This window comes from Heterodontus francisci, chromosome 7, assembly GCF_036365525.1.
Source record: "Heterodontus francisci isolate sHetFra1 chromosome 7, sHetFra1.hap1, whole genome shotgun sequence".
In the NCBI taxonomy this organism is placed as follows: Eukaryota; Metazoa; Chordata; class Chondrichthyes; order Heterodontiformes; family Heterodontidae; genus Heterodontus; species Heterodontus francisci.
Window position 1 is genome coordinate 135,840,242 of NC_090377.1, and position 23,366 is coordinate 135,863,607.

At 46.8% G+C, this 23,366-nt stretch overlaps 1 protein-coding gene across 1 annotated transcript in view; it reads right to left on the minus strand.

Annotated features, from left to right (window-relative positions):
- The window catches only part of lancl1 (LanC antibiotic synthetase component C-like 1 (bacterial)), a 77,587-nt gene extending 70,090 nt beyond the window's left edge, over positions 1 to 7,497 (minus strand). Inside the window, exon 1 of the mRNA XM_068034672.1 lies at positions 7,242 to 7,497. Within this exon, the coding sequence (XP_067890773.1) occupies positions 7,242 to 7,325 (84 nt within the window). The 5' untranslated portion in view covers positions 7,326 to 7,497. The remainder of the gene's footprint in view (positions 1 to 7,241) is intronic.
- Positions 7,498 to 23,366: the final 15,869 nt, after the last annotated feature.

Sequence of the window (23,366 nt, forward strand, 5' to 3'; positions counted from 1 at the left end):
GATTGACCTCCAACAACCACAACCATCTTCCTTTGGGCTAGGTATGACTCTAACCAGCGGAGAGTTTTCCCCCTGATTCCCATTGACTTCAGTTTTGCTAAGGCTCCTTGATGCCATGCTCAGTCAAATGCTTGAGTTCAGCTCTTTTGTCCATGTTTGAACCAAGGCTGTAATGAGGTCAGGAGCTGAGTGGCTACAGCAGAACCCAAACTAAACAGGTTATTGCTAAGCAAGTGCTGCTTGATAGCAGTGTCGACAACACTTTCCATCACTTTACTGATGATCGAAAGTAGACTGATAGGGCGGTAATTGGCCGGGTTGGACTTGTCTTGCTTTTTGTATACAGGACATACCTGGGCAATTTTCAACATTGCCGGGTAGATACCAGCGTTGTAGCTGTACTGGAACAGCTTAGATAAGGGTGTGGCAAGTTCTTTTTTTTTAATTATTAGAGATACAGCACTGAAACAGGCCCTTCGGCCCACCGAGTCTGTGCCGACCAACAACCACCCATTTATACTAACCCTACAGTAATCCCATATTCCCTACCTACACTAAGGGCAGTTTACAATGGCCAATTTTACCTATCACCTGCAAGTCTTTGGCTGTGGGAAGAAACCGGAGCAACCGGCGAAAACCCACGCGATCACAGGGAGAACTTGCAAACTCCGCACAGGCAGTACCCAGAATTGAACACGGGTCCCCGGAGCTGTGAGGCTGTGGTGCTAACCACGGCGCCACTGTGCCGCCCTGGAGCACAGGTCTTCAGTACTATTGCCAGAACGTGGTCAGGGCCCGTAGTCTTTGCAGTATCCAGCGCCTTCAGTTGTTTCTTGCTATCACGCAGAGTGAATCGAATTGGCTGAATACTGGCATCTGTGATACTGGGGGCTTCAGGAGGAGGCCGTGGTGGATCATCCACTCACAGTTCTAGCTGAAGATTGTTGCGACTGCTTCAGCCTTATCTTTTGCACTGATGTGCTGGGCTCCCCATCATTGAGGATGGGGATATTTGTGGAGCCATCTCCTCCAGTTAGTTGTTTAATTGTCCACCACCATTCACAGCTGGCTATGGCAGAACTGCAGAACTGAGATCTGATCCGTTGGTTATGGGATCGCTTAGCTCTGTCTATTGCATGCTTCTTATGCAGTTTGGCACGCAAGTAGTCCTGGGTTGTAGCTTCACCAGGTTGACATCTCATTTTCAGGTATGCCAGGTGCTGTTCCTGGCATGCCTTCCTGCACTCTTCATTGAACCAAAATTGGTCTCCCGGCTTCATGGTAATGGGGGATATGCCCGGCCATGAGGTTACAAATTGTGGTTGAGTACAATTCTGCTGCTGCTGATGGCCAACAGCGCCTCACGGATGCCAATTTTGCACTGCTAGATCTGTTCGAAATCTATCCCATTTAGCACAGTGATAATGCCACACAACACAATGGAGGGTATCCTCAACATGAAGGTGAGACTTCCGCGTCTCCACAAGGACTGTGCGGTGGTCACTCCTACCAATACTGTCCTGGACAGTTACATCTGTGGCACTCAGATTGTTGAGGACGAGGTCAAGTATGTTTTTCCCTCTTGTTGGTTCCCTTACCACCTGCCGCAGACTATGTCCTTTAGGACTCGGCCAGTTGTAGAGCTACTGAGCCACTCTTGGTAATGGACATTGAAGTCTCCCACACCCAGAGTACATTCTGCACCCTTGCCACCCTCTGTTTCCTCCAAATGCTGTTCAACATGGAGGAGTACTGATTCATCAGCTGAGGGAGGGCGGTAGATGGTAATCAGCAGGAGGTTTCCTTGCCCATGTTTGACCTGATGCCATGAGTCAATATTGAGGACTCCCAGGGTGACTCCCTCCCGACCGTATACCACTGTGCTGCCACCTCTGCTGGGGCTGTCCTGTGGGTGGGACAGGACATATTTGGGGATTGTGATGGCCGCATCTGGGACATTGTCTATAAGGTACAATTCCATGAGTATGAGTACGTCAGGATACAACAATCGACAATGGTTTCATGGCCTTCATTAGACTCGGCTTCAATTCCAGATTTATTAATTAATTCAAATTCCACCTTCTGCTGTGGTGCGGTGCAAACCCATGTCCCCAGAGCAATACCCTGGGTCTCTGGGTTATTAGTCCAGTGACAACTCCACTATGCCACCGCCTCTCCCCTTCAGCTGCTTCATCAATGGAAAACCCTAAATCTGCCAGTGGGTTGTCTGGACTTTACTGAAATATAAACTGGACACCAACGTGTTTTATTTTTAAAACTATCTTTTCCACACTGCATTTGAGCCTCACAAATGATTATATGGGCATTATTTTTGGTATTTGAGATCCCCAATATTTTTGCCGCATCAGTTTGCTTGGTAAATATTACTAACACTGAGTAAAAAATATTTTCCAGAATCTCTCATTTACTTGCCACTCATTTTCATTTAGGTCTCCGTATCCTAATTTCTTGGCTTAGTTTGACTAATCGAGGTATTCACAATATTAAACACGATGAGATGGCCTACATTCTCAGGTTCCAAAAGTGGCTGCAGAGATAATGAATGCATTGGTTGCGAACTTCCAAAATTCCCTACATTCTAAATGGTCCCAGTGGATTGGAAGGTGTGGGAACATGAGTTCATACTAAAATAAAAGCAAAATACTGCGGATGCTGGAAGAAGGGTCACTGACCCGAAACGTTAACTCTGCTTCTCTTTCCACAGATGCTGCCAGACCTGCTGAGTGAATCCAGCATTTCTTGTTTTTGTTTCATGAGTTCATACTACCTATGTATTTAGAGTCATAGAGTTATACAGCACAGAAACAGACCCTTCGGCCCAACGCGCCTGCGCCGACCATCAAGCACCTGTCCTAACTAATCCCATTTCCCCACACTTGGCCCATAGCCTTGTATGTTATGGCATTTCAAGTGCTCATCTAAATACTTCTTGAATGCTGTGAGTGTTCCTGCCTCTACGACCTCTTCAGGCAGTGTGTTCAAGATTGCAACCACCTTCCGGGTGAAAAAATTCTTCCTCAACTCCCCTCTAAACCTTCGGCCCCTTACTTTAAATCTATGCCCCCTAGCTATTGAACTCTCCACTAAAGGAAAACGTTTCTTCCTATCTAACCTATCAATGCCCCTTATAATTTTGTATACCTCAACCAGGTCCCCCCTCAGCCTTCTCCACTCAAAGGAAAACAACCCCAGCCTATCCAGTTTGTCTTCATAACTGAAATGCTCCAGCCCCAGCAATATCCTGGTGAATTTTTTCTGCACCCTCTCCATTGCAATCACATCCTTCCTACAGTGTGGTGACCAGAACTGTACACAGTACTCCAGCTGTGGCCTAACTAGCATTTTATACAGCTCCATCATAATCTCCGTCCTCTTATATTCTATGTCTAGGCTAATAAAGGTTTTAAATGAGCCACAGTGGACATTAAGAGTGGACATGGGCTGCAAAGATGGCCGATGGTCAGCTGCCCTGACCTGTGTCATCAAAAACTGACACTGTCTTCAAGGACAAAAGAATACCTTCCAGACTATTCAATGTAACGCTTTGTTCATAGGATCAGCACACAATTAGCTAAAACAGCTTTCAGTTCTGAACAGGGATGCTTTACGAAGGATGAGAGGCTAAAAAAAATGGGAAGGTCATTCATCCATGTTTTAAGAGTCTACAGCATGTTGTTTGGTCACTGTTTATAGTAATAAAGTGACTGAAGAGCTTAAGTGGACCATATAATTGTGGTAACAGAATCATTGGGAGAGACTGAGATGAACATGAGTGTATCGTCTTAGCTCTTGTTAAATTAAGTCTGCATTGTCCATCCTTTGATGTATTATAGTGTAGTGTTAGCGTGCACGGAATGTAGAGATCAAAGATAGAATTGGTGTAAGTCTTTTTGATTAAACTACGATTTGCTGCAATCAGGCTGGAATTGTAAAGCATGGTACCCGAGTTCTCATAGTGAATCATTAACTCAATAATAAGAATCAAATATGGAATGGTATTGTATGATCTGATTGGATACTCATGTTGGATTGTGTAATATTTGTTACGAACGAATTCATGATTTGTATTAATATTTCAGAGGTCACTTTTAGTTTTGGGAAAATTAAATGTGCAGCTGTAAAAGGTTGCAGGACCACCCAAGAGATTTTATTTCACAGATCTTTCCATGTGTGCTTACAAGGACAAAGTTAGAGGTGAGAGTCATAAACAGCAGTTGGATTTGTATAGTTGGGGAACTGTAGCCAGAAAGACTGGAAATATTTGCCCTCTCATTGTTAGCAGTATTAATTATTCATGTGAGTTTCTAAAGTCAGAGATTTTTTGGAGTTGGTGGTAATTAGCTTAAATTGCTATCTGGGACATCCCAAGTCTACCACCTTGCAATGGAGATAGATGACGTAGGAAGATGCCTGCTGGTCAGGTATTTTAATCTCTGTGCTCTCTTACAGAAAATAGTTGGCTTTGGGAGCAGCTGGACTGAGGAGCAGGAAGACCATCAGGAACCAGGGGTGTTTCTGATTCGAGGAAGGCCCAGGCTCAGACCTATAAATCCAGATTCGTAAGGTGTTGAAAAAGATCTGGAGGGTTGGTTAGCCGGATGCTACAGGGAAAATCCCCAGCAAATCTCATACCTCGGAAGATAGCTGAGAAACTAAGGAAAATCAAAATGAATTCCTAAAAGCTGTGGTACACTTTGGATTGGTCCCGGGAGAAGTGAACAAACTGCCAAGATCCTGTAAAGTATGAGGGAACTCTTGAAGTGGAAGAAAAAGTCAAACGGGGGAGTGTTCTGTTGAGATTTAAAGTTTAAAGCATATGTCTTCATGTTCTATTAAGATTTTACGTTTAAAGTATGTGATTTCAAATTGCAGTGTTAAGTTAGTATTCTTTTGCTTTGTTTAACTCTTGTATAGTAACTTTGATTAAATCTTGCGGCATAATTCTCAGTAATAAGAGTTCGAATCTCTTCTTAAAAAGTTACTTGTCTCTAACAGAATCGTAACACATGAGCTCGTTAAAGACAAAGATTTGATTCTGGGGTTGTTATAACTAACATCTGTGTTTAAAGTAACAAAAAAAAGTAGAACAGGAAAACAGTTCAACATATTGGTGACCCTGAGGTGATTGCTTTTTGCAGGCGTTGAAGTTGGTTCGAGGAATGTTTTCCAACATTTGCTGGCCGAGATATTTTCAAATTTTGCAGGCATCAGTTCGAGAGGTGAGTATTCTCTTAGGGGTAGTGACCTAAAGGGGATCTCCAGTTAACAACAGAAGGATCAGAGAATATTCCTGACCAAGTCCAGTCATTTCTCAATAACTGGATTGAATCTAAAGAGGGCTTTATGAGATAGGGCAGGAAGCAATGCCAGGAGGATAGAAAGACACACCGAGGTCCTTAACGGAGAGTGTCCAGTTAAAAAATAAGGGGCTACTGTTCACAAGTGAATAGATAAAAAAGGCATTAGTGTTACAATGTCTAACACTGGGAATTCAGAAGTTTGAAGAGAGTGAAGCCAGAAATCAAGCAACTGCAGAACTTACAGAACAGCTAGCAAAACTAACAAAGCGGCTAGTGGCAGCTGAGAAAGAGAGATAAAAAACGTCGCGGTTTCAGGCACTTGAAGTGGTCAGGACTGTTCTGATACTGGGACGGCACCCTTCATATGCACAGAATAGGAATTACAATTGAGAGAAAGGAATATCAAAATTGCAGCATGCAAAGCTGGCAGAGACCCAGGAAGGCACAGTAGTTAGAGGGGCTACTACCACCCCATGTCCTGTGAGGGAGATGGAAGTGCAGAAATAGAGGTATTAACTTGCCCAGCGGAAACAGAAATTGATGAAACTTGGTGTTCGGAGGATTTTTTAAAAATAAATATTCGTTCATGAATTGAGAGTGACACCGGCATGGCCAGCATTGCTTGCATATCCTTGAAAAACCCTTGAAAAGATGGTGGTGAGCCACCTTCTTCAACTGTTGCAGTCTGCGATGTGTCGGTATACCCACGTTGCTTATTCGACTTTTCTGCAGGTGCATATAACTGAGTAGCTTGGTAGGACATTTAGGAGGGCAGATAAGAGTCAACCACATGGCCCCGAAAGTTGAAAAGGGGACATTGGGACAGGGATTGAGGTCACTGTTTCCTTCCGCACCCACCTTATCTTCTCATACTGTTACAGTGTCAACGTCTGCACTCCCCCACCTGGCGTCAGTTAAAAGCCCGACACCTAACTGCATCCCTCCCACCCCTTCCGGCCAGTTAGTGTCCCTCCATTCCCAACTCTGGGCCAATTAATGTCACTTCTGCCACCCCCACCCCCCCCACACACAAACTCTGGACCAGTTAGTGTCCCACTTCCCCACCAACCAGAGCCAGTTAGTGTTCCCTCCCCCCAAACCCCAGGCCAGTTAATATACCTGCCACCACCCCCCACCAGCTCCCAGGCCAGTTGGTGTCCTCCCATCACCCACAGCCCCCAGGCCAGTTAGTGTCCCTCCCTCCCCAGCCCAGTTAGTGTCCTTCCCCCACCCAGCCCCCAGCCCAGTTAGTGCCCCTCCCCCTAGACCAGTTAGTGTCGCTCTTCCTAGGCCAGTTAGTGTCCCTCCCTCCCCAGCCCCCAAGCCAGTTAGTGTCCGTCCCCCCCACCCAGCCCCCAGGCCAGTTAGTGTCCCTCCCTCCCCAGCCCCCAAGCCAGTTAGTGTCCGTCCCCCCCACCCAGCCCCCAGGCCAGTTAGTGTCCCTCCCTCCCCAGCCCCCAAGCCAGTTAGTGTCCGTCCCCCCCACCCAGCCCCCAGGCCAGTTAGTGTCCCTCCCTCCCCAGCCCCCAAGCCAGTTAGTGTCCGTCCCCCCCACCCAGCCCCCAGGCCAGTTAGTGTCCCTCCCCCCAACCAGTCAGTGTCCTTCCACCCCCCCCCCCCCCCGTCAGGCCAGTTAGTGTAATGCCCCCAACTCCCCGGACCAGTTAGTGTCTCCTCCCTCCTCTGACCTCCCCCCCCAACTCGCCGGACCAGTTAGTGTCTCCCCCCCCCACACCGCCCAACTCCCAGGCCAGTTAGTGTCGTTTTCCCCCACTCCCCACGCGAGTTCGTATCCCTCCCCTCCCCACGCCACGCCCCGGGCCTGTTAGTGTCCCTCCTCCTCCATTCCCACACACCCCGAGCCGAGTGCCTGTCTGTCTCTCTCTCTCTCTCTCTCCCCCCACTTCCTCTTACACTCACATTCCCAGCTGAATCGAACAGCCTCTCGGTGGAGGCCGGGCCCTCGTAGTCCGGGTAAGGGTTTTTGAAGGCTCGAGACTCCATCCTGTCACAAGGTTGCTGCTTTCAAACTGCCTTCAGCTCAGCTGCATCCCAAAGCTCGCACACTGCAGCGGGAAGGCACCGGTCACCGGAGCGAGGCCACAGGCCGCAGTAACCACAGCAACAGATTCCACTGACCGAGCTCACCAACCGTCTGCGAACCTGTCAATCACAGATAGACTCGCCCATTACTGTCAATCACAGATAGACCCGCCCATTACTGTCAATCACAGATAGACCCGCCCATTACTGTCAATCACAAATGACTCGCCCATTACTGTCAATCACAGATAGACCCGCCCATTATTGTCCAATAACTATGTCAATCACAGATACTCCTCTCTTAAGCAGTCCCTGGGGAACAAGAATGACTTTCTTCCACTCCAGGGTTGTGGGTGATTAGTTGACTCAATAGTCTAATTCTGGATCCGCACACTCTGCCACAGGTGGGGCAAGTGGTGTTTGGTGAGGCGAGTGAATGGGATGCTCGAATTTCCGATCGCTCCTTCTGCTGTTTGCACTCAGTCACTGCCTGGGCATGTCGACGCTATTTGAACTGGCTGGCACCTTCACGGATGCTTCTTCTCCATTTTGGGCGGTCTCAGGCAAGAGATTCCCACGAATCAGTGGCGATGTCACATTTTTTCAGGGAGGCTTTAAGGACATCCTTGTAGCGTTTCCTCTGCCCTCCTGTTAGCTGCCTGCCATGATGCAACTCGGAGTAGAAAGCTTGTTTTGGGTGTCTTGCATCAGACATGCAGACGATGTGGCCTGCCCAACGAAACTGACTAACCATGACCACTGTCTCGATACTGGGGAAATTGGCCTGAGAGAGGACACTGATTTTGGAGCGCCTGTCCTGCCACTGAATTTGCAGGATCTTACGGTGGCACCACTGGTGATGTCTCTCCAGTGCGTTGAGATGTCTGCTGTACAGTGTCCATGTTTCCAATGCATACAGGAGGGCAGGTAACACTGCGGCCCTGTAGAACATGAGCTTGGTGCCTGATTTGAGGTCTTTGTCATCAAACACTCTTTTCCTCAGATGATCGAAGGCTGCGTTGGCACACTGGAGGTGATGCGGAGTTTCATGGTCGATGTCTGCCCTTGCTGATAGGATGCTCCCAAGGTATGGGAAATGAACCTCATTGTCCAGTGGTTCACCGTAGATCTTGATACTCGACAGACCCACCCATTACTGTCCAATAACTACCTGTCAATCACAGAGATACCCGCCTATTTCTGACAATAACCACTTGTCAATCACAAATAGATCCACACATGACTGTCCAATAACTACTTGTCAATCGCAGATAGACCTACCCAGTCCTGTCAAATAATTACCCGTCAATCACAGTTAGACCTGCCCCTTTATGGTGAAGTGATTTATGACTTTAATCCCTTATAGGGACTAAACCAAATCAGGAGTACATCCCTATGAATCTCCTTTATTCAAGTTCAAACCAGACAAATTCTCATAGACACTTATTTGGGTCCAAAGAATTGTACTAGCTTTCCCTCAAAGAAAGAAAACCAACAGAGAATATTACCATCTTTCGGATAGCCTATTTTAATAATTATGGCTAAGTCATAAATATCCCAGATATTATAAGGTTTCTGGGAACTCTCTTCAATACACATCTCTCCACTTAAAGAGACACAGAGAGCGGGTTCTTGTAGTTGTATACAGAATACTACATGAGACGATTTATTAACTTTTATAGATTTATTAAAGAATTTAGCATGCAATAGATTTCTAAGTGGGTAAGTATATCACAATATCAAATATTACTTAAAGATGTAACACATAATCTTATTTCCAACATAGAATCCAAAAGTTTAACCTTGCTAATGTTACAGCAAAATTATTTTAGAATATCCAGAACATCTGTCAAAATTTAAAGTAAACTTTTACCTTAAATCCCCCGAGTAAGGCTTGGGGTGAGAATTATTGCTTGAGGACCTCAACACTTCTAAGTGTTTGCTTCAGAACCTTTCATGTTTATACTACTTCTAAGGTGTCATATGACCTCTTAGCATGTAGGTGCTACCTTTCTGTGTGTGTTTTTCTTGCTTTCAAAATCCATATAACTCTCCACTTAATGTTTTACTGGAAATCCCCTGTTTCTTGACGTTGTGAGCATTTATCTGGTCAAAATGTTTATAATTGTGTTTACTTGACCTCTTGTTCCTGTAAGTCCATTTTCATTTATTGTTTTATTATCTGTAATTGCTTTTTTATGGTACCTTAAAGCAATCTCCTGAGCCGATTTGTCTGCATCAACAGCCCCATAAACTAATTAAGTTTATTGCCAACTGTTACTGATGTCACACAGAATATTTCAATGTGTGTGTTTATCTTCCAATACCCTGGCAACAGAAATTCTATTCTAACAGAGACCTTGAAATATTTAACTCTACCTTCTTAAAGGGGAATTTCAGTGAGTTCTGAAAACTTGGAGAGACTCGAAGAGTCGAAGAGACTTAGCAGTTGGCAGGAAAAAAGACAGAAGCGCAAGGGGAGAGCCAACTGTGTAACAGCCCCGACAAACAAATTTTTCTGCAGCACCTGTGGAAGAGCCTGTCACTCTAGAATTGGCCTTTATAGCCACTCCAGGCGCTGCTCCATACACCACTGACCACCTCCAGGCGCTTACCCATTGTCTCTCGAGATAAGGAGGCCAAAGAAGAAAGAAGAAAACTGACCATTTATTCAGTCTTTCATTCTAAATGGTATAATATATTAACTATATCTAAATGCTACCTAACTAAGCCTATTATACCTACATTCCATCACAATGGCAATAACTACCAATCACATTGAGACTTGTCCCCTCATATTACGTTACAACAGTGATTACATTGCAAAAGTACACAATTGGCTGTAAAGCACTTAAAGCCATCCTGAGATTGTGAAAACAATATATTATATTATGTTATATTGCATGGAGCACTGGTGCGATCTCAACTGGAGTATTGCATCCAGTTCTGGGTGCCACATTTTAGCAAAGATGTGAAAGCATTAGAGGGAGTGCAAGAAAGGTTCACGAGAATGGTTCTAGAGATGAGGAACTTCAGTTACATGGATAGTTTGGAGAAGCTGGGGCTGTTCTCTTTGGAGATAAGAAGGTTGAAAGGAGATTTGATAGAGGTGTTCAAAATCATGAGGGGTCTGGACACAGTCGATAGGGAAAAACTGTTCCTGTTGGCAAAGGAATCAAGAACAAGTGGGCATAGATTTAAGGTAATCGGCAAAAGTAACAATAGCAGCTTGAGGAAAAACTTTTTTATGCAGTGAGTGGTTAGGATCTGGAATGCACCACCTGAGAGTGTGGTGGAGGCATGTTCAATGGAGGCATTCAAAAGGGAATTGGATTCCTATCTGAAAAGGAAGAATATGCAGGGATACGGGGAGAAGGCTGGGGAGTGGCACGAGGTAGATTGCTCTTTTGGAGAGCTGCTGCAGACATGATGGACTCCTTCTGTGTTGAAAGAATTCTGTGATTCTGCAACTACAAGACTCTCTTTGCATTATCTTTAGCAATGCAACAATGTTTTCCAATACCTTTTTTAATTCTAACTTTGCAAATCAATGTTGAGGTGAACACAGAAAGGAGATTGATGCGTCAACAAAAGAAATCCAATCACTGGGGAGCCAAATAAATTGTACATTAAATTCTCAAATGACGTAAATCAAGTTAACTTTTCAGAAGTACTGATAACTCTTGCTGGAACTTCGTGCAAGTCACTTCACGTATGAGCTGTGCAATTTCCGCTGTCTTGTGGGATGAATATATTTATTCATCAGCTGTCTTGATGACAAGGGTGCAGGAAGGCCTTCATGTGGCATACAGACCACATCCCGGCCCATGGAATAACCCCTGTCAAGCCACGACTTTATTTAGTTATGTTGCCATGCAGCAAGTTTTGGTGTTTGTCTTGCATTTTAATAAATTTTCATGAACACTCATCTTTTGTCCATGAGACTGACCTCCTCTTCCTCCACCTACCTTATTCTCATCGACTGCTGACCACCCAACTTCCCTTCCTGGCCCCCGTGTTAGCTGACATTGGCAACATTTCCCTCTCCTCAGGGACTGACTACTTCCCCTTTAAATTTGCCAATATCATACCTCTTCTCCAAAAAATCTGCCCAAGACCCCTTGGCCCTTGAAAACTACCACAAAATCTCCATTTCTCATCAAAGTCCTTGAACTTGTTGCCTCCCAAATTGTGCCCATCTTTATCCACTAATATTCATTATATCCCACTGACTCCCACAGCTACCTTGACTACACTACCTCACACCCTGCCTCCTGTCAGGGCTCCATTCCATTCTCCCAGTTTGTGAATGTTTGTGGATGGCGTGCCAAACAAGTGGGCTGCTTTGTCCTGGATGGTGTCGAGCTTCTTGAGTGTTGTTGGAGCTGCACCCATCCAGGCAAGTGGACAGCCTTCCATCACACTCCTGACTTGTGCCTTGTAGATGGTGGACAGGCTTTGGGAGTCTGGAGGTGAGTTACTTACCTCAGGATTCCTAGCCTCTGACCTGCTCTTGTAGCCACAGTATTTATATGGCTACTCCAGTTCAGTTTCTGGTCAATGGTAGCCCCTAGGCTGTTGATAGTGGGGGATTCAGCGATGGTAATGCCATTGAATGTCAAGGGGAGATGGATAGATTCTCTCTTGTTGGAGATGATCAATGCCTGGCACTTTTGTGGCGCAAATGTTACTTGCCACTTATATTGTCCAGGTCTTGCTGCATTTCTACACGGACTGCTTCTGAATTTGAGGAGTCACGAATGGTGCTGAACATTGTGCAATCATCAGCGAACATCCCCACTGCTGACCTTATGATTGAAGGAAAGTCATCGATGAAGCAGCTGAAGATGGTTGGGCCTAGAACACTACCCTGAGGAACTCCTGCAGTGATGTCCTGGAGCTCAGATGATTGACCTCCAACAACCACAGTCATCTTCCTTTGCGCTAGGTATGACTCTAACCAGCAGAGAGCTTTCCCCCCGATTCCCATTGACTCCGGTTTTGCTAGGGCTGCTTGATGCCATACTCGGTAAAATGCTGCCTTGATGTCAAGGGCAGTCATTCTCACCTCACTTCTTGAGTTCAGCTCTTTTGTCCATGTTTGAACCAAGGCTGTAATGAGGTCAGGAGCTGAGTGGCCCTGTCGGAACCCAAACTGGGTATCACTGAGCAGGTTATTGCTAAGCAAGTGCTGCTTGATGGCACTGTTGATGACACCTTCCATCACTTTGCTGATGATTGAGAGTAGACTGATGGGGTGGTAATTGGCCGGGTTGGACTTGTCCTGCTTTTTGTGTACAGGGGGCGGCACAGTGGCGCAGTGGTTAGCACCGCAGCCTCACAGCTCCAGCGACCTGGGTTCAATTCTGGGTACTGCTGTGTGGAGTTTGCAAGTTCTCCCTGTGTCTGCGTGGGTTTTCTCCGGGTGCTCTGGTTTCCTCCCACAGCCAAAAGACTTGCAGGTTGGTAGGTAAATTGGCCATTATAAATTGCCCCTAGTATCGGTAGCTGGTAGGGAAATATAGGGACAGGTGGGGATGTGGTAGGAATATGGGATTAGTGTAGGATTAGTATAAATGGGTGGTTGATGGTCGGCACAGACTTGGTGGGCCGAAGGGCCTGTTTCAGTGCTGTATCTCTAAACTAAAGGACATACCTGGGCAATTTTCCACATTGCCAGGTAGATGCCGGTGTTGTAGCTGTACTGGAACAGCTTGGCTAGGGATGCAGCAAGGTCTGGAGCACAGGACCTCAGTACTATTGTTGGAATATTGTCAGGACCCATTACCTTTGCAGTATCCAGTGCTGTCAATCGTTTCTTGATATCACGCGGAGTGAATCGAATTGGCTGAAGTCTGGCATCTGTAATGCTGGGGACTTCAGGAGGATGCCGAGATGGATCATCAACTCGGTACTTCTGGCTGAAGATTGTTGCAAATGCGTCAGCCTTATCTTTCGCATTGATATGCTGGGCTCCCCCATCATTGAAGATGGGGGTATTTGTGGCGTCACCTCCTCCAGTTAGTTGTTTAATTGTCCACCACCATTCATGGCTGGAGGTGGCAGGACTACAGAGCTTAGATCTGATCTGTTGGTTCTGGGATCACTTAGCTTTGTCTATTGCATGCTGCTTATGCAGTTTGGCACACTAGTAGTCCTGGGTTGTAGCTTCACCAGGTTGACACCTCATTTTGAAATATGCCTGGTGCTGCTCCTGGCATGCCTCCTGCACTCTTCATTGAACCAGAGTTAGTCTCCTGGCTTGATGGTAATGGTAGAGTGGGGGGATATGCCAGGCCATGAGGTTACAGGTTATGTTTGAGTACAGCTCTGCTGCTGCTGATGGCCCACAGTGCCTCATGGATGCCCAGTTTTGCATTGCTAGATCTGTTCGAAATCTATCCCATTTAGCATGGTGATAGTGCCATGCAACACGATGGACGGTATGCTCAATGTGAAGACAGGACTTCGTCTCCAGAAGGACTGTGTGGTGGTCACTCCTACCAATACAGTCATGGACAGAAGCATCTGCAGCAGGCAGATTGGTGAGGACAAGGTCAATTATTTTTTTCCCTCGTGTTGGTTCCCCCACCACCTGCCGCAGACCCAGTTTAGCAGCTATGTCCTTTAGTACTCGGCCAGCCCGGACAGTAGTGGTGCTACCGAGCCACTCTTGGTGATGCACATTGAAGTCCCCCAGCCAGAGTACATTTTGTGCCCTTGCCACCCTCAGTGCTTCCTCCAAGTGGTGTTCAACATGGAGGAGTATTGACTCATCAGCTGAGGGAGGGCTGTAAGTGGCAATCAGTAGGAGGTTACCTTGCCCATGTTTGACCTGATGCCATGAGACTTCATGGGGTCTGGAGTCGATGTTGAGGACTCCCAGGGCAACTCCCTCCCGACTGTATACCACTGTCCCGCTACCTCTGCTGGGTCTGTCCTGCTGGTGGGACAGGACATACCCAGGGATAGTGATTGCAGTGTCTTGGACATTGTCTGCAAGGTATGAGTATGACTATGTCAGGCTGTTGCTTGACTAGTCTGTGGGACAGCTCTCCCAACTTTGGCATAAGCCCCCAGATGTTAGTAAGGAGGACTTTGCAGGGTCGAACGGGCTGGGTTTGCCGTTGTCGTTTCCGGTGCCGAGGTCAATGCCGGGTGGTCTGTCCGGTTTCATTCCTTTTTATTGACTTCGTAGAGGTTAGATACAACTGAGTGGCTTGCTAGGCCATTTCAGAGGGCATGTAAGAGTCAACCACATTGCTGTGGGTCTGGAGTCACATGTAGGCCACACCAGGTAAGGACAGCAGATTTCCTTCCCTAAAGGACATTAGTGAACTTCATCTGCAAACTTAATCATTTATCCACTTTCAAAGATGCTAACCCCTTAATATTTCATCTCTCACTATGATTATCTCATCCAATATTTCACACTCCTCCTCGTTAACATTATTTCCCCTCTTTTACGAAGAGAGACAAAGTATTTATTAAAAACCACGGCCACATTTTCCACCTCCAGACACAGGTTACCTTTTTGGTCTTCAATTGACTCTACTCTTTCCTTATGTTCTTTATGTATTCATAGATTTTCCTTGATTTCACTTGCCAATATTTTTACAAACCCTCTCTTTGCTTTCTTAATTCCTTTTTTAGTTTTACCCTTGCAATTTCTATATTCCTCTATGCTTTCTGCTGTATTGAGCTCTTAGTATCATCCTTTGTTTTGGCATCTGGGGTGGGGCGGGGTGGGTGCGGTGGTTGGGGATCTAGATTTGGGCAACCAACCTTTTTCTTTGTGGAATGTATTTGTTCTGAACTCTATCACCTCCTGAATACCTCCCACTGCTCGGACACCTTCAAGTAGCTGTTTCCAGTCCACCTTTGCCAAACCATATCTCAGCTTAATAAAATTGGCCTTACTTTTACCTTTGCTTTTACTCTTGGTCTATCTTTGTCCTTTTCCATAACTACTCTAAATCTAACTGCATTATGATCATTAACATCAAAATACTCTCACTGATACCCCTTCCAACTGCCCAGCTTCATTTCCTAAAATTAACTTCAGAACTGCCCCTTTTCATTTTGGGCTTGCTATGTACTGGCAAAACAGTTCTCCTGAATGCATTTTAAGAATTCTGTGCCATAGAGGGCTTTTACATTGATTTTATCCCAATTATTAAGGCACTTGAAATCCCCGAGTATTACTGCCCTATGGGCTGGATTGTCAGCCCCTGCCGAGGCCGGAATCAGAGTAGGTGGGGCTGAAAGATTAGCCAGTTCCCCGTCCCCAGGCCATTTTTGCAGAGGCAGGATCGGGAGCTGGCAGGGCTGCTTGCCCGGATGTGGCAGATAACCAATCTGTTTGACCTGATATCGTGAGATTTCATGGGGTCCAGATTCAATGTTGAGAACTCCCATGAACACGCCCTCTTGACTGTATACCTCTGTGCCGCCACCTCTGGCAAATCTGTCCTGCCGGTGGGGGAGGACATATCCAGAGATGGTGATGGAGGAGTTTGGAACCTTGTCTGAAAGGTATGATTTGGTGAATGTGAATATGTCAGGTTGTTGCTTGACTAGTCTGTGGATCAGCACTCCCACTTTTGGCACAAGATGTTAGTGAGGAGAACTTTGCAGGGTTTACTGAACTGGGTATGCCTTTGTAGTGTCCAGTTCAATGCTGTCTAGATCAATGCTGGGTGGACCCTCCAGTTTTGCTCTGAATTGACTTTTTCGTAGCAGTTTGATACAACTGGATGGCATGCCATGCCATTTCAATGGGCATTTAAGAATCCACCACATTGTTGTGGGTCTGGAATCACATATGCGCCAAACCCAGTAAGGATGCCAGGTTTCCTTCCCAAAAGGGACATTAGCGAATTAGATGGATTTTTAATGGCAATCCAATAGTTGCATGGTCACCATTATTAAAAGGTTGTATTCTAAATTTAATTAGCTGAATTTCAATTCCCCTGCTGCCATGGTGGTATTTAAACTCATGGGCCTCTTAAAAGTGGGAGCGGAGGTGGGAAGGGCCAGTAAAATGGCATGAGCCTGTGTCAGGCCAGCTCCTTGATGTCGTCCCACAGCCAAGCAATTTTATAAAATGTGGGAGGTGGGATGAATTAGTGGCTGACAGATTGGCAGTAGGAAGGTAATTAAGGTCATTAAACAGCCTATTATCAGGTATTTTTCTACCTTTTTCCATTTTTGTGAACAGTGCACGGAGGCTCAAAGTCTTGCCTCCTCAAAGGAGGCGAGATCTGAGCAGCAGTAGAATTGTGAAGGGAACGTGCAGCCATACTGTGAAGCTGTCTGCAGGCTGTGTCTTGAAGAAGTGAGACTATGAAGTTTGGAGGCACTGCAGAGGATGTGGTCAAAGTAAAGTGCTGTAACTGGAAGGGTGGCTCCCAGGACCACGACAAGGTTCTTGAGAAGCCTATCGCAGTGGAGGTTTCATTTGGCTATGGGGTCAATGCTTTCAGAGTTTGACTCCTCCAGTGAGGAGGAGAGTGGCACAGAGATGGAGATGCAGCCACATGGAGCGGCTGCAGCAGACAGGGGAGCTCCAGCGGCTTGAGGAAGCCATTGGATATAGACGAGAAGGCCACATGGGGTCAAGAGGACAGCCTCATGGTCGCAGAAGGAGCTACCCAACTCAAAGGGTGCACCGTCACAGGCTCAGCTTCATGGAGATGTCCGATCCCCAATGTCAATTGATACCGGTGCCACATGCTAGTGAGGCTAGAAACAGAGAGCGAGTGCAGCCGAACACGTGGCTACAGAGCTGGTGTAGGAGGGAGGGCTTCAGTTATGTGGATCATTAGGATACCTTCTGGGGAAGGTGGGACCTGTACAAGAAGGACGGGTTGCATTTGAACTGGAGGGACACCAATATCCTGGGCGGGAGGTTTGCTAGAGCTCTTCGGGAGGGTTTAAACTAGTTTGGCAGGGGGGTGGGAACCGGAGCTACGGAACAGTGGATGGGGTAGCTGTTGAACAGGCAGATACAGAGTGCAGAGAGTCTGTGAGGAAGGTTAGACAATTGACAGGGCAAAGTTGCAGCCAGTATGATGGGTTGAAGTGTGTTTATTTTAATGCAAGTAGTGTCAAGAATAAGGGTGATGAACTTAGAGCATGGATCAGTACTTGGAGCTACAATGTTGTGGCCATTACGGAGACTTGGATATCACAGGGGCAGGAATGGATGTTGGATGTTCCGGGGTTTAGATGTTTCAAAAGGAATAGGGAGGGAGGTAAAAGAGGTGGGGGAGTGGCATTGCTAATCAGGGATAGTATCACAGCTGCAGAAAGGGAGGTCGTCGAGGAGGGTTTGTCTACTGAGTCATTATGGGTGGAAGTCAGAAACAGGAAAGGAGCAGTCACTTTATTGGGAGTTTTCTATAGACCCCCCAATAGTAACAGAGACATGGAGGAACAGATTGGGAGGCAGATTTTGGAAAGGTGCAGAAGTAACAGGGTTGTTGTCATGGGTGACTTCAACTTCCCTAATATTGATTGGAACCTTCTTAGTGCAAATAGTTTGGATGGAGCAGATTTTGTCTGGTAAAAGGTTTCCTGACTCAATATGTAGACAGGCCAACTAGAGGGGAGGCTATGTTGGATTTGGTGCTTGGCAACGAACCAGGCCAGGTGGCAGATCTCTCAGTGGGAGAGCATTTCGGTGATAGTGATCACAACTCCCTGACCTTTACTATAGTCATGGAGAGGGACAGGAGCAGACGGGATGAGAAAATATTTAATTGGGGGAGGGGGAATTACAATGCTATTAGGCAGGAACTGGGGAGCATAAATTGGGAACAGATGTTCTCAGGGAAATACACAACAGAAATGTGGAGGTTGTTTAGAGAGCACTTGCTGCGACTGCTGGATAGGCTTGTCCCGATGAGGTAAGGAAGGGATGGTAGGGTGAAGGAACCTTGGATGACAAGAGATGTTGAACAGCTAGTCAAGAGGAAGAAGGAAGCTTACTTAAGGTTGAGGAAGCAAGGATCAGACAGGGCTCTAGAGGGTTACAAGGTAGCCAGGAAGGAACTGAAGAATGGACTTAGGAGAGCTATGAAGGGGACATGAAAAAGTCTTGGCGGGTAGGATTAAGGAAAATCCCAAGGCGTTCTACACTTTTGTGAGGAACAAGAGGATGGCCAGAGTGAGGGTAGGGCCGATCAGGGATAGTGGAGGGAACTGTGGTTAGCACCGCAGCCTCACAGCTCCAGCGACCCGGGTTCAATTCTGGGTGCTGCCTGTGTGGAGTTTGCAAGTTCTCCCTGTGTCTGCGTGGGTTTTCTCCGGGTGCTCCGGTTTCCTCCCACAAGCCAAAAGACTTGCAGATTGGTAGGTAAATTGGCCATTATAAATTGCCACTAGTATAGGTAGGTGGTAGGGAAATATAGGGACAGGTGGGGATTTGGTAGGAAAATGGGATTGGTGTAGGATTAGTATAGATGGGTGGTTGATGGTCGGCACAGACTCGGTGGGCTGAAGGGCCTGTTTCAGTGCTGTATCTCTAAACTTGTGCCTGGAGTCGGAGGAGGTAGGGGAGGTCCTAAATGAATACTTTGCTTCAGTATTCACTAGTGAGAGGGACCTGGTCATTTGAGAGGACAGCGTGAAACAGGCTGATATGCTCGAACAGGTTGATGTTAAGAGGGAGGATGTGCTGGAAATTTTGAAAGACATGAGGACAGATAAGTCCCCGGGGCCAGACAGGATATACCCAAGGATATTACGGGAAGCGAGGGAAGAGATTGCCGAGCCTTATGCGATGACCTTTGCGTCCTCACTGTCCACTGGAGTAGTACCAGACGATTGGAGGGTGGCAAATGTTATTCCCTTGTTCAAGAAAGGGAATAGGGATAACCCTGGGAATTATAGACCAGTCAGTCTTACGTCGGTAGTGGGCAAATTATTGGAGAGAATTCTGAGAGACAGGAGTTATGATTATTTGGAAAAGCATAGTTTGATTAGAGACAGTCAGCATGGCTTTGAGAGGGGCAGGTTATGCCTCACAAGCCTTATTGAATTCTTTGAAGATGTGACAAAGCACATTGATGAAGGAAGAGCAGTGGATGTGGTGTATCTGGATTTTAGCATGGCGTTTGATAAGGTTCCCCATGGTAGGCTCATTCAGAAAGTAAGGAGGCATGGGATACAGGGAAAGTTGGCTGTCTGGATACAGCATTGGCTGGCCCATACAAGACAGAGGGTGGTAGTAGATGGAAAGTATTCAGCCTGGAGCTCGGTGACCAGTGGTGTTCCGCAGGGATGTGTTCTGGGACCTCTGCTTTGTGATTTTTATAAATGACTTGGATGAGGAAGTGGAAGGCTGGGTTAGCAAGTTTGCCGATGACACGAAGTTTGCTGGAGTTGTGGATAGTGTGGAAGGCTGTTGTAGGTTGCAACGGGACATTGACAGAATGCAGAGCTGGGCTGAGAAGTGGCAGATGGAGTTCAACCTGGAAAATTGTGAAGTGATTCATTTTGGAAGGTCGAATTTGAATGCGGAATACAGGCTTAAAGACAGGATTCTTGGTAGTGTGGAGGAACAGAGGGATCTTGGGGTCCATGTCCATAGATCGCTCAAAGTTGCCACCCAAGTTGATAGGGTTGTTAAGAAGGCGTATGGTGTGTTGGCTTTCATTAACAGGGGGATTGAGTTTAAAAGCCGCGAGGTTATGCTGCAGCTCTATAAAGCCCTGGTTAGACCACAATTGGAATATTGTGCTCAGTTCTGGTCGCCTCATTATAGGAAGGATGTGGAAGCTTTAGAGAGGGTACAGAGGAGATTTACCAGGATGCTGCCTGGACTGGAGGTCATGTCTTACGACGAAAGGTTGAGGGTGCTAGGGCTTTTCTCATTGGAGCGAAGAAGGATGAGAGGTGACTTGATAGAGGGGTACAAGATGATGAGAGGCATAGATAGAGTGGATGGCCAGAGACTTTTTCCCAGGGCGGAACAGCTATCACCAGGGGGCATAATTTTAAGGTGATTGGAGGAAGGTTTTGGGGAGATGTCAGAGGTAGGTTCTTTACACAGAGTGGTGGGTGCGTGGAATGCACTGCCAGCGGTGGTAGTAGAAGCAGATACATTAGGGACATTTAAGCGACTCTTGGATAGGTACATGGATGATAGTAGTATGAAGGGTATGTCGGTAGTTTGATCTTAGAGTAGGTTAAAGGTTCGGCACAACATCAAGGGCCGAAGGGCATGTTCTATGTTCTATGTTCTATGTTCTATGAAGACTGTGTCTCTCCAGGCAGATGGTGGTTTAGCTGTGTGGTATGCTGGAACAGGAGTTGATGCCATTGGGAAGTGGCAGACACCCAATGTCTGTAGCGTTAAAGGTGACGTTGGCATTCAACTTCTTTGCCTGTGGTTCGTTCCAGGGATCATCTGGAGATCTCTGTGGCATCTGTCAGTTAGCGGCCCATCACTGCATAAAGGCGGTCACGGATGCCATGCACCGTCGGGCTGGCCAATATATCAAATTCACAACTGATCAGGCCAATCAGGCTGAGAGGCCAGTTGACTTCAGGGTCATAGCTGGACTGCACGAGGTGCAGGGGATCATTGACTGTATTCATGTGGCCATCAAGGCTCCCTCAGAGCAGTCAGGCTCCTTTGTGAACAGTAAGGGGTTCCACTCCCTGAATGTTCAAGTTGTCTGCAACCACCATAAATGGATCATATAGGTGTTTGCGAGGCTTCCAGGATGCTGTCGCAACTCCTACATCCTGAAGACAGTCCCAATTGCCTCAGCTCTTCAGGCCACCCAAATGCCTTCATTGCTGGATACTGGAGGACAAGGGGTACCCACTGAAGACATGGCTACTAACCCCTGCACACAACTTATATTTATATAGTGCCTTTAATGTAATAAAATGTCCCAAGGTGCTTCACAATAATATTATATAACAAAGAACGACACCGAGCCACAAAAGGAGATATTCGGTCAGATGTCCAAAAGCTTGGTCAAAGAGATCGGTTTTAAGGAGTGTCTTAAAGGAGGACAGAGAGATAGAAAGGCAGAGAGGTGTAGGGAGGGCATTCCAGAGCTTCGGGCCTAGGCAACTGAAGGCGCGGCCACCAATGGTGGAGTCATTAAAAATCGGGGAAGAACAAGAGGCCAGAATTAAATGAGCTCAGATATCTCACGGGGGTTGTGGAGCTGGAGGAGATTACAGAGGTAGGGAGGAGCGAGGCCATGCAGGGATTTGAAAACAAGGAGAATGGAGGAGTCAATGTAGGTCAGTGAGCACATGGGTGACAGGGAACTGGACTTGGAGTGAGTCAAGACACGGCAGCAGAGTTTTGGATGGCCTCGAGTTTAGAGAATAGAATGTGGGAGACCAGCCAGGAGTGTGTTGGAATAGTCAAGTCTAGAAGTAACAAAGGAATGAATGAGGGTTTCAGCAGCACAAGAGCTGAGACAGGGGCTATGTTGGGCGATATTATGGAGGTGGAAATAGCCGGTCTTCATGATGGCACAAATATGTGGTCGAAAGATCATCTCGGGATCAAATATGACACCAAGGTTGTGAACAGACTGGCTTAATCTCAGACTGTTGCCAGGGAGAGGGATGCAGTCAGTAGCTAGGGAATGGAGATGGAGTGGGGGCCGAAAACAATAGCTTCAGTCTTCCCAATATTTAATTGGAGGAAATTTCTGCTCATCCAGTATTGAATGTTGGATAATAAGTCTGATAATTTAACAGTGGAGGAGTTGAGAGAAGTGGTGGTGAGGTAGAGCTGAGTGTCGTCAGCAGACATGTGAAAACTAACACTGTGCTTTCAGATGATGTTACTGAGGGGCACACAGACAGAGGACACATACAACCGTTGCCACATGACTAGAAGGGCCACCATCGAGCAGGCCATTGGCCTTTTGAAGATCAGGTTTTGATGCCTCTAGAGATCTGTGAGAGCCATGCAGTAATCACTCAAGGGTATCCTGCATCATTGTTGTCTGCTGGGCTCTAGAGGGGAGTAGCGCTGGAGCCAGAGGAAGACATTGAGGGAGCAGCATCCTCAGAGGAGGCGGATGAGCATGAGGTGCCTCGACAGGTGTCAGCAATGAAGATGGCGCCACGGGGCCCAGCTCACCGGGCAGTGAAGGAGTGGCAGGGAGACTCGCAATTCTCTGATCAGCAGGTACTTCACAGTGACTCTGATAAGTAGACTCTTCACATGAGGACAAATGCAAAGGGCCACCGAGCCAAAAGGTTCTCTCCCGGAGGTGGCCTTGTGGCCTTTCATAAGAGGCCCTTACCATCTCTCTGTAACCGTCAGCACTCTCTGCCAAGGCCTTGTATCAACACAGACTCTCATGAGGCACTCACCTTTACAGGCCGTCTGTATATTTGATTGCATATCTGGTCACTGCCAAATGCTGCACAAAAATAAATACACGAGTCCTTATACATTGCACGTCAAGATCTTTAACTCTCCTAAAACATTAAAGGCTTCTGCATTTAACAAACAATTATTACCCAGTGAAACCCCAAGTGCTGATCCATGCATTTACAAACTCGTTTATGGTAACTTCAGCTGGCTGCTGTCCCTGCGCCTGGAGTTGATGTGGGGACAGCCTGCTGCCTTTCTTGCTCTGGTGCATGAGGTAACCGTGGTTTGTGTCCTCTGTACCAGGCCCCAGTAGGGCTCAGAGACCCATTCAGGGCCACTTGTACCTGTGCAGAGGACACCTCAGTCATCAGACTAACATGCAGCGCTGTGTCACTGTCAAAGGATCTGCCTTCAACGATCAAAATGCCTTGAGAGGAACCCCCATTGCTTTCAGCCTGCCTCTCCTCAGCCCTTTCAGGCCCCACATGCACATGGTTCAGTTCCTGGCAATGTGGAGATGCATGGCTGGCCCATCTCACTCACCCATCACTCCATACACCTCATAGATGAGGCTATGCTATGGAGGTCTGTGTGCATCCTCTGCATCCATTCAGTACTCTGCTCCATGTGTCACTCCA